Consider the following 11,024-nt stretch of genomic DNA (forward strand, 5'->3'; position numbering starts at 1 on the left):
GGAGAAAGATCATGAAGGTTTCCAAATGTACAAAGTTTGGTGCTCAAATACGAAAATTATACAAGGGAACATAAGTGCATTATGGATATCTATAAACCGTTATGTGATCAAGTTTTTTATTTTTTTTTTTCTAGTTTGAAATGAGTTGACAATTTTTTTTTTTTTTTGAAAACTAAAGTGAGTTGACATTGGCATTCCTATTTTCCAACACACTGTGCACAAGCAATTTTTTTTCTTTGTCTCGAGTTGAATTTAATGTGAAATCAAAAAGTCAATGGCTTTTTTTTGAGAGTTTTTGTTTGATTATAAAGAAACAAATTTCACATTCTCAAATAGAAGATTTGGAGAGCACTCCCAGATCAATTTTTGTCCCAACTTATAAAGCAAAAAGGTGTAACACTAATTTCAGATAATTGAATGCACATGTGGTTAAGATTATTTTTCTTTTGTTTTTATGATCACTCTTTTACTTCAAATACATATAGAACAACTTAGTTACTTAGGTACGATTTTAACCATTATATTGATGTATTCGTACGCTTAAATGTTTAATATTATTGCTAATCCAACAAACCATTTGCTCCAATTATTTCATCAGTGAGTACCCTTTTTCTTATTTTTCCCATGTACATCACCTGAGAAATCAATTATGATGGTGAAACATATCTAATCCTAATTAGCCTTTCTTCTTTTTTTTTTTTTGGGAGGGAATACACGCCCTGGGGCGATGCGATTCAATTAATCGAGTCGTACAGGTTGAAAGAACTTATCTACAGAAGACAAAAAAAAAAAAAAAAAAAAAATTTTGCTGGTGAGTCCCCAATTGGCCAAGCGTTCCGCGATTATAGCATTTTTAGAACATCTCGAAGTCCATCCAAAGTTGAATTACTTGAATTTTTTTTGTCCGAGCTTCAGCTGTTAGCGTATATGAATAATAGCTCTCAAGGTGCAAAACTTTGACGATGGACGCTGAATCTAAGAAAATATGAAGATTTTCTTTAGGATACATTTGCAGTAAAAGTTCTATCACTCGGGAGATTACTCCAATTTCCACATAGCCAGCATCGTGGGCATTATGTATTGCGTCCGATATGTATGTAATGGCTCCAATTAGTTGAAGAGACCGATATGTACGCAAATCAATAATTAAAAAAAATTAATCCAAATCGGATTTCGGATTTTGGGTTGGGTTCGGACACATCTAAGGCACACCCAAATATATTCATAGGCCAAAATTTCTTCGGGTCGGGCTTGGGCTTTCGGTGGCCCAAACCCGATTACAACCCAAATTAAGGCCCATATATGTAGCTCAGTTTTGTAACAGCAAATATGTTTGTTGCCTATACTTAACCACTCTATAGTATCATGCAGGTTAACAACAATAATAACAATAATGATAATAATAACAAGACGTTTTAAACAAAGAGTAATATTGAATCTGGAGATGGAATCGAAGGTGACGAGGATGATAAAGATAAGGAGCTGCGACGGCGCGGTGCTCGACGTGCCGGAGGAGGTGGCGGTGCAGTCGAGGTTGATAAGGCACGCCGTCGAGGACGTCGGAACCGAACACCCGATCCCATTGCCGTTCTGTCAGGGCCCTTTTTAGTTGTCAACGGCCCTGACCTTGACAGTTCGTCACGGCGGAGACCCTAAACCTCGCCTTCGAGTACTGCACGAAGCACGCCGACTTCGCCGCCGCTGCGGCCATCCCTGCAGCCGACGATGAGAAGAAGAAAGCCGCGGAGACAGAGATCAAGGACTGGACAAGCAGTTTTGTCAACGCGCTCTCGATGGACGTGCTCTACGATCTCGTCCACGTTCGTGCTTCTATTTTTCATGATTACATGCAATATATTTTATCTTATCTGCAATATAATTTATTTTATTAAAAAAAATCAAGTTTCATAATTTTTTTTTTGTTTGATTTTTTTTTTTTTTTTTTTGTTTCAGGGGTCGAATTACTTGGCAATTGAAGAATTGATGGATTTGTGTTGTGAGAGAGTTGCCGGCATGATAAGAAGGAAAAGCGCAGAAGAAGTGCGTGCAACCTTCGACATCATGAACGATTTTCCGCCAAACGGAGAAGACTAGTCACAAATTTGTGAGAAGTTGTAGTTCAAAATTAAAGACCAGCTTAGTAAATATAGTAGTAATTTTCTTTCCTTTCTTTCTTTTTCTTTTTTTTTTTTTTTTGTTTGCAGAGGAAGTGCAATTTTAGGAGGGCTTTTTTTTTGGCAATTGAAGAATTGATGGATTTGTGTTGTGAGAGAGTTGCCGGCATGATAAGAAGGAAAAGCGCAGAAGAAGTGCGTGCAACCTTCGACATCATGAACGATTTTCCGCTGGACGGAGAAGACTAGTCACAAATTTGTGAGAAGTTGTAGTTCAAAATTGAAGACCAGCTTAGTAAATATAGTAGTAATTTTCTTTCTTTTCTTTCTTTTTTTTATTTTTTTTTGTTTGTTTGCAGAGGAAGTGCAATTTTAGGAGGGCTTTTTTTTTGTAAATTTATATTTGATTCGATTTTTCAGATAATGAATATAGTTATAGTTATTATAGTTATAAAAGTTTACTCATTAACTATTACGGAAAGAATTTTTGAACAACTGAAAATATGATAATTTTGAAAATATGAGATTCAGAATAACTGGGACGAGGAACCTAATAAGAATTAGCTTTGATTTGCAATTTAAAAAGGTCAAATTTATTATGCATTATCTTTCAATTGTATTTATCTTTAACTGTGATAGATAAGAATTAGATTACTTAAGAATTCTCTTTGATCGAAAATAAAATAAAATAGTTGATATAGAATTCAGATATAAATGCCACATTCCTTTTTTTGATTAAACAGGGATATGAACGCCACATTCTAATAAACAAGATTTCTATGCTTCTCGTATCGAGAATTAATAATTTCAGTTATAAAAATCCTATAGACAAAGTAGAATCTTAAGAAAATCTTAATAAGAAAACGAAAATATACTTTGAATATATAAAATTGAGCTCCTGTATTTTTAAAAGTACTAAGTCAGATTATATAATATAATCTAACAGATAGAAATGGTCAGATTATATAATATAATCTAACAGATAGAAATGTAGATCTAACGATCGAAAACTTATAAATACAAAGGAATACGAACTCTATATTATTAATAATATAAGTGCTTGGTGCTATTAGATTGGATTAAGATTCTTGAATAAAGATATGTATGATTAGGATGATAATGATCCCTGTTAGAATGATAGTGATCTTCTAGGATAGAGTGAATAATTGGTTGAATAGTATAATTTAACGGGTGCAAATGGTTAAAGGATAGATTTAACTGGTGAAATTGGTTGAATAGTATAATCTAATGAATAAAAATGAATAATTTGTTGAATAGTATAATTTAACGGGTGAAAATGGTTACAGGGTAGATTTAATCGCGGGAAACTTTGTGATTTATTGATATTTTTCTATATTAATTTTAAACATGTTTATAAACCAAATAAAATCTCCACATGAAAACAAAATAAAAAGTGATTTCTAAAATTTTATCTTTAACAAAAGAAAGGTCTTTTACTTATATATCTCTTACTACTATTAAAATTTGCAAAATACTCTTTGAAAATTTCAATTTTACTAGCGATGGTCTATTTGAACATTTTTAAAATGAACAAGAGTATTCTATCATATTTTTAAAATTTTTAAAGATATGATAACTGTTATTCTTGAAAAAAGAGAAAAAATCATCCTTGACTTGCACCTTAAATTTGTCCTCAATTTTTTTTTTTTCATTTGGTCCTCTCAAAAAAAATTATTTTAAAAATAACTCCAACAAATTTATATTTATAAAAATGGCCTTAGTCTTGCTACGCAGGGGCCACGTCAGTGAGGCGAGGGCCAGCCTGTTAAGTTGAATACGGTGAATCATTTACTGTGCCGTGTTTGAGGATTGTGAAAAATTATAAGTATTGAAAAGAAGAAAGGAGGAGAATATACGTATAAAATACGGTTTGAACACGGTGAATGATTCACCGTATTCAACTTAACACCATGTCTTTAATGTGGCGCCTACGTAGCAATAATAAGATTAAATTTGTAATTATAAATTTGATGGGACTATTTGTTTAAAAAGAAAAAAAAAAAGAAAAAAAAGCCCTTTTATAAATTGGGTAGAGATTTACCCCCATGTAAAAATAAAAAAAAAAAAAAATCCTCGCCATCGCAACGCCTCATCGTTTTCGTCCGCACTATTTTCATTCTTTCTCGCCAAACACGTGAGTTATCCTCCAACGTCCCCTTCGTACTCCCACCCCCATACCCACTCTCCTCCTCCTCCGACGACGAAACCCTAGAAATCCTCGTCTCCGAGCTCTCGAATTGGGGCCTTGAACATGGCAACGTCGGTGAGAGCGCCTACGTCGTCGCCTTCCTCTTCCCCCAGCTCCCTCCAGCTTCGGTTCGCTCGCAGGATTAGGGCTTCTCCCTCCTCCGTTATCCTCAAGATCCGCGCCTCCGATCGCCGGATTCGCCTCGTGTTCGCATGCGGAGAGGCCGATAGAGGCCGGGGCGAATATCGCTCTTGGAGCAAATCGGCGGGTGGATCGCCGGATTCGTTCGCGGGGTGGTCGGGCTCCGAGAGCGGCGGCGGGGGCGACTCGAAGAAGAGCGGTGGGTTTGGAGGTGAGGACGAGGCCTTCTTCTTCTTCTTCGGGTTGCCATGGTCTTTGTTTCGTATTATATCATTTTGCCAAGAGATCGTTCTAACGTGTTACTTCGAAGCAACGGTGATGATGAAGATTCTTTTTTGATCCCGTAGAAAATGTTTTAGATATTTATATATTTGTAGTTTATGTTTATGCAGGAGTCGTGAGTGCATTTGGTAAAATTAGTGTACTTTTGCCATAATTAATGTTCAAGAAGATATGATAGATTAAAGGAACCACATGAAAGAATCGAAAGAAAAGAATATTTGACATTTTTGGTTATTGTACATAAAGACCTTGTCGAATTTTGAGATTAATGTAAGAAAAATATATATTTGTTCTGAAACTGTTTTATGACCTGCATGTATTTGGAACTTCTAACGTGAAAGCAAGCATGGATTGAACTTTGATCAAGTTATTCTCGCTTAAACTCTTAATTACTATGTCAAATTATTTTTCATAATTTATAAACCTCTCGACAAGGTAAGTTAGTGGTATGTTCTTTGCAAGCAGATGATTGCGTCTTTGATGGAACTCTCTGTGGTTCTTTCTGGTTATTTAGAAGAGTCTAGAAACCCATGTAAGCAGCTAGATGCAGTTAGAGTTCAGTTCTTTTGGAGTACTAATGACACTTCGATAGTAGTTCACTTTCAGGGGCTCTTGGAGCAGGACTTGCTGGAGTCTTTTTTGCAGCTGGAGTTACGTTCGCTGCCTTGTCTCTCAAGGGGAGAAGTACTTCTGGTATAAAGCTTTCTTCATTTTCATGTTTTTGAATGCTGTATAATTTCGTTTGTTCTAATGGACCAAACTTCCTGAAAGGTTTAGCTAAGTACCTTATGCTTTTAACGCAATTTAACTGCTTTAAGAGAGTCTCGCATAATGGTAGCATCTCTTTTTCAATGTAATTTCATGTCAAAGGGGTGTAGCAACAAAATCCTGTTGACTCATCTAATCTGTTGTTGAATATGCTTTGGTTATTCCATTTATGCAGGTGTCAAACAACAAATGGAACCTTTAAGCAATGAGCAATCAGTCTTAATTAATAATGATGATAACCCGAAAGTTGATGAGGTCGGGAATGCCTCTAATGATGTGCTGCAAAACAGTAACAGCACGACACTCAACAGCTGGTCGGAGAATGAGACAGGTATAGACAGGGACCTTTCTGTAGAAAATATTGAAGATTCTAATGAAACCATATCTAATAGTATAGACAATTCGGAGGCTTGTTCGATAAGTAACACTAAACCAGATAGTGATGATGTTGATGCTGTAAATGCCGATCAATATGACCAGAATGTAACCTCCGATGCTAATGATGTGCCAAGTTCCTTCTCGCCCGAATTTCCTGCCCATGCCATTGACCTTTCATCTGATATACCTAGTTTGAAGGATTCTGTCAGCAATGAACCTTCTGGTTCTTTTGGCCCATCTATTGTCGATGATGTCACCCTGGTTACAGACACTCATTATGATTCCTCATCACTTACCAATCATGTTAGTGGTCATCAGGTGGGAGGTATAAATCTGGCAGAAATATTTGAAGTTGATGATCGATCAACTACCTTTAGTGGGTTGGAGAATGAGAATTCAGTTGATACACTGAAATCCAATATATCGAGTTTAGAATCTGATGATGTTGTAGACACCCTGGTCAAGTTAGAAAATGTTGTTGATGTTGCAACATTTGTGTCAAAGGATCAAGATGTTGAACAGCCTGAGATGCTGGAGCTTCCCACTAGTGGTTTCTCTCGTGGTATATATGAAGAAAGTGAAACTTTTCCAGCTGGAATTGTTAATAGTTCAGATTTTGATGTAGGTGAGGACCCATGTAATTCAATTAATCCACATCCCAGTGGGCGCTCAGTAAATGAAACTGTGGTAACTGTAGGGCATCCTGTTTCAATTACTAAAGAAATAAGTGAAAATGTGCTAAAAATTGAAAGTCAACTTGATAAAAGCCAATTGTTTGAGTCGCTAGCGGCTGAGAAATCTTTCTCCCGTGCTGGCATCCCTGCTCCTGCTCCACTCTCTGCAGCTTTACAGGTGCCTCCTGGAAAAGTTTTGATTCCTGCTGCAGTTGACCAGGTTCAGGAGCATGCATTGGCAGCATTGCAAGTTTTGAAGGTACTTTCATGCACATCATGTACAGTACATCTGAATAGCTTTATTTGATTTGCATCTCTATCATATTCTTCCTAAAAATTTCTTCAGAATGAAGTTGTGATGTATGCTATCATTGCAGTTTCTTATTTCTCTCGAGTTAATGGAAGTGGATTCCTTTCGTGGGGTGGGGGTTTTTGGGGGTGGGGGGGATAATTTTAGAAGGTTCTAAAGGGTGAAGGGTGAGGGGGGCATCATTCTGGTCTTAGCATACAGCCGTCTATGGGTTTTCTGGGTAAAGATTTTTTTTTCTTTTACTTTTTTGAAATTCTCTATGATTGTATTGGGCCTTAATCTTGTGTTAGAAAAGAAGTAGATCTCATCTTACTGTTTGTGTCTACCCACATAACTCGATAAATTAGAAAGCTGAACATATTTCTTGTTAATTTTGTCATTCTAGGTTATTGAAGCAGATGCTCGGCCTGTTGATTTATGTACTCGTCGTGAGTATGCACGTTGGTTGGTATCTGGCAGCAGTGCACTTTCGAGGTACATTTTTTCTCCAAATTATTCATTTAGAAACTGAACCATACTAGTATTGGTGGTATACTGCAGTGTGATGCGCCATGTTTCACTTACTAAAGTTTGTCAATTGGCTGTTAATTTTTTTGCTCTTTAATGATTTAAGAATTTCTGTGTTCAAACTGTTCACGACTCACAGAGTTTTAAAATCTAATTTGTTTATTGGACTCATCTATCTGGAAAAGTTTTTCTTTTTCTAGACAACAAAATTGAATGAAGATGATTCGTTTGAGCAAGTTTGTGGAAAAAAGAAATGAAGTGATTACCGAAAAGTGTCCATTCATACAATCAGGAACCAGATTTTTCGTACACTCAACTAATTTCAAGGAATTCGTTATGTCTGGACAATATTTTTTGAGAGCTGGACTAGCTAGCTTCTTGCAATATTTTATGTGTTCCTACTTCCTGCGATTGTAGCAATTGATTGTTTGGTCATTTGAAGTACTAGCTTTATGGATTCTTACTTAGGAACACAACTTCGAAAGTGTATCCAGCAATGTATATAGAGAATTTGACGGAACTTGCATTTGATGATGTCACTCCTGAAGACCCCGATTTCCCCTACATTCAAGGTTTGATGTTGCATTTCATTCTTAACTGCCTAGTTAGGCACCTTAGTTCCTACAAGATTGCTACAAAGTGATTTAATTGCAAATTCTTTTATGCGATGTCTTATTGTGTAATTGCACAAAATAGGTTTGGCAGAAGCTGGTCTGATTTCTAGTAAACTTTCAAGATCTGTTATAGAGAGCTCTGCTGATGGGCAGCAAGATTCTTTTCTTTTCTGTCCTGAAAGGTAAACATTGTCCCCATCAGTTGGATGTTTCCTTTTTTTCTTTTTCTGATAATTGCTGTCCCAAATCATGCATTTGCAGCCCTCTATCACGTCAAGATCTTGTGAGTTGGAAGATGGCTTTAGATAAAAGCAAACTGCCAGAAGTCGATAGAAATGTAAGGAAAACATTGCTAATATGTTTTATTTCTCTTCTTGTTTCGTGTCGAAATATTTGTATTAACTTCATATATATGATGCCTTTTCTTGATTAGACTCTGTACCAGTCTACTGGCTATATAGATATTGATAAAATAAACCCAGATGCTTGGCCTGCTTTGGTTGCTGACTTGTCTGCTGGAGAACAGAGTATTACAGCTCTTGCATTCGGTAAGATTTTTTATTTTTTATTTTTTTTTTGGGTTTACCTCTTTCAAATTATGGTAATGACTCTCCCCATTGTTTATGTTTTCCTTTTTTTTCCTTTTGTTTCCTCATATTCTGTGCAGTTGGAGGTGCCTAGAAATTGATTTCACTTTTGCCATTGTTTCTTGGTTGGCAGAAGTCATCTTTCTAGACACATGAAGAAGCATGAAAAAAAGCTATTAGTGAATTGTCGTTGTCTGTTGCCAAACCAACCCATGAATGTTGAGTTTGCTAGCAATCTGCAAAGCAAATTTAAGTAATGTCATCCTTAGGTGCCTTTACTCACATAAAATTTGAGAGAAATAAACAAAAGGCAGTAAAATACCAAACGTGCACGTAAGTACTAAGTGATGTAATCACTATTACTTTTGGTTGTAGGTTATACTAGACTTTTCCAACCAGACAAGCCCGTCACGAAAGCACAGGCTGCTGTTGCACTTTCGACTGGCGATGCTTCTGAGGTTGTGAGTGAGGAACTTGCTCGTATTGAAGCTGAGAAATTGGCAGAGACTGCTGTGAATGCACATACTGCTCTAGTAGCCCAAGTTGAGAAAGACCTTAATGCAAGCTTTGAGAAAGAGCTTTTGAAGGAAAGAGAGAAGATAGAGGCATTAGAAAAACTCGCCGAAGAAGCCAGGATTGAATTGGAAAAATTAAGGAGGGAAAGAGAGGAGGAAAACAATGCTCTCATTAAGGGGCGAGCTGCAGTAGAATCTGAAATGGAAGTCCTTTCGAGGCTAAGGCATGAGGTAGAGGAGCAATTGCAGAGCCTCATGAGCGATAAAGCAGAGATATCCTTTGAAAGGGAGAGGATTAATAAGTTACGGAAAGAAGCAGAGAATGAGAACCAAGTCATTGTGCAGTTACAATATGAGCTTGAGGTTGAGAGGAAAGCCTTGTCCATGGCCAGGTAAAGATTTCATCTACTGTGAATTATATACAGTTCTCAAATTTGTGTATGTCTATTATTGCTTATTCTGCTTGTTTGCTAGCATGCTTGGAATATTCTCTTTCTTCAACATTGATGGCATTCAGGCTGGTATTGTAAAACTGTATATGGCTAAGCAATATATGATACATAACATAACGCTTGTAACTTCATAAGCCGTTTAATTACTTATACATGGACAATTACAATTCCAGGATAGTTGAGCATTATAATGCTCAACTCAGATAACATATAGCGATTTCTAGAGAACACGAAGCAAATGTGTGTACATTGGTTTTATCTGTCCTTGACGTGTTCATTAGGTATGACTGTATGAGCAACTAGATACTTTTGTGTTGCCCAAGTACTTACCTAGTCTGCGGAACTATTGGGCGTGGCCACGAATTTGTATTGTAAGTTTATGATAGCAATTCCTCAATTATGTAACTTTTAGTAGTCTTTTCTTCCTCAGATTATTGTTTTATTGTAATAAATGGCAAAAGGTATTTTCTCACTAAAAATGTATGTAGGTATTATTGAGAAAAAACACTATGACTATAAGAGTAGTTTTGAATCACCAGGGCTTGGGCAGAAGAGGAAGCGAAAAGAGCCAGGGAGCAGGCTAGAGCCCTCGAGGAGGCGAGAGACAGCTGGGAGCGCCAAGGCATTAAAGTAGTTATTGATGAAGATCTCCAAGATGCTGCTTCCTCGGGTGTCACATGGGTCACTGCTGGCAAGGAGACTCAAGTCGAGGAGACAGTCAATAGAGCAGAGTCCCTAGTAGAAAAGCTCAAGGCAATGGCTGCTGAGATCAAACTTAGATCCTCGGCTGTTATTGAAAAGATAATTCAAAAGATTGTATCCTTAATCTCAACTTTGAAGAAGCGGGCAGCCGAGACACTGGAGCACTCTTCAGAGGTCTGGAGTGATACGATTGCGAAGGCAAGAAAATCGGTGGGCGAGTTGCAGGGCAATGCGTATGTATTAGGGTCAACTGTTCAGGAGAGAGCGAGGAGGGTCGCTGATGAATGCAAGGAAGGCATGGATAAGATCTCGCAGAGATTCAGGACATGAGGCATCCTTCTTGTTTTAGTTTGTAGAAGTTGAGGATTTTAGTTCTTTGGTACCTCTTCGAGAAAGAGGATAATGTTACTCATCACATGCGGAGATTTAAAGCTGCAGTAAGCCGTAAGCTTTCTAATAAGTGCTGCATCTTTTTTTTGTTGTTGTTTTTGTTGTTGTTGTTGTTGTTGTTGTTGTAACATCTTTGTGAATGAATACATTGGTTATGAATCTCCCATCTTCAAGGGAATGAAATGTTGAAAATTAGCCGTGCATAATCCCGTCGATTGTGAAGTTAATTGATTAATCAGCTCTTCTCTTAATCTTCAATTAGTAATTCGAGTTTTACGGATCAAATTAAGATTTCCAATAATTCATCAACTTATGGTGATCGAAGTAACCAAATCACTCATCAATAATTGTTTTGCCAATGTAATGTAGAATGAAATTTCA

General features: G+C 36.9%; 2 protein-coding genes across 5 annotated transcripts; both read left to right on the forward strand.

Moving 5' to 3' along the window:
* LOC109714658 (SKP1-like protein 1B) lies at nt 1,445-2,094 on the forward strand. The gene is made up of 3 exons (XM_020239353.1): nt 1,445-1,558; nt 1,635-1,820; nt 1,954-2,094. Exons 1-3 carry the CDS (start codon nt 1,445-1,447, stop codon nt 2,092-2,094), a joined length of 441 nt encoding a protein of 146 aa, XP_020094942.1.
* LOC109713908 lies at nt 4,247-10,849 on the forward strand. Of its 4 annotated transcripts, XM_020238193.1 has the most exons (11): nt 4,250-4,675; nt 5,353-5,439; nt 5,690-5,845; nt 6,737-6,825; nt 7,262-7,350; nt 7,852-7,955; nt 8,080-8,179; nt 8,259-8,334; nt 8,431-8,545; nt 8,960-9,491; nt 10,091-10,849. In XM_020238193.1, exons 1-11 carry the CDS (start codon nt 4,387-4,389, stop codon nt 10,581-10,583), a joined length of 2,130 nt encoding a protein of 709 aa, XP_020093782.1. In that variant the 5' UTR covers nt 4,250-4,386; the 3' UTR covers nt 10,584-10,849. The 4 variants fall into 4 exon arrangements, with proteins under 4 accessions (XP_020093779.1, XP_020093782.1, XP_020093780.1 ...); XM_020238190.1 differs by having other exon boundaries at nt 4,247-4,675; nt 5,690-6,825; XM_020238191.1 differs by having other exon boundaries at nt 4,537-4,675; nt 5,342-5,439; nt 5,690-6,825.

The sequence above is a fragment of the Ananas comosus genome, linkage group 8 (genome assembly GCF_001540865.1).
Source record: "Ananas comosus cultivar F153 linkage group 8, ASM154086v1, whole genome shotgun sequence".
NCBI classification, from domain to species: Eukaryota; Viridiplantae; Streptophyta; class Magnoliopsida; order Poales; family Bromeliaceae; genus Ananas; species Ananas comosus.

What these genes read in the sequence shown, in the direction of transcription:
- LOC109713908 (XM_020238190.1), top strand. Translation starts at nt 4,387, where the DNA reads ATGGCAACGTCGGTGAGAGCGCCTACGTCGTCGCCTTCCTCTTCCCCC. An exon ending in TGCCAGAAGTCGATAGAAAT is followed by an intron (nt 8,335 to 8,430) that starts GTAAGGAAAACA and finishes TTTCTTGATTAG; the next exon opens with ACTCTGTACCAGTCTACTGG. An exon ending in TATTACAGCTCTTGCATTCG is followed by an intron (nt 8,546 to 8,959) that starts GTAAGATTTTTT and finishes TTTTGGTTGTAG; the next exon opens with GTTATACTAGACTTTTCCAA.
- LOC109714658 (XM_020239353.1), top strand. Translation starts at nt 1,445, where the DNA reads ATGGAATCGAAGGTGACGAGGATGATAAAGATAAGGAGCTGCGACGGC. An exon ending in TAAGGCACGCCGTCGAGGAC is followed by an intron (nt 1,559 to 1,634) that starts GTCGGAACCGAA and finishes TGACCTTGACAG; the next exon opens with TTCGTCACGGCGGAGACCCT. An exon ending in TGCTCTACGATCTCGTCCAC is followed by an intron (nt 1,821 to 1,953) that starts GTTCGTGCTTCT and finishes TTTTTGTTTCAG; the next exon opens with GGGTCGAATTACTTGGCAAT.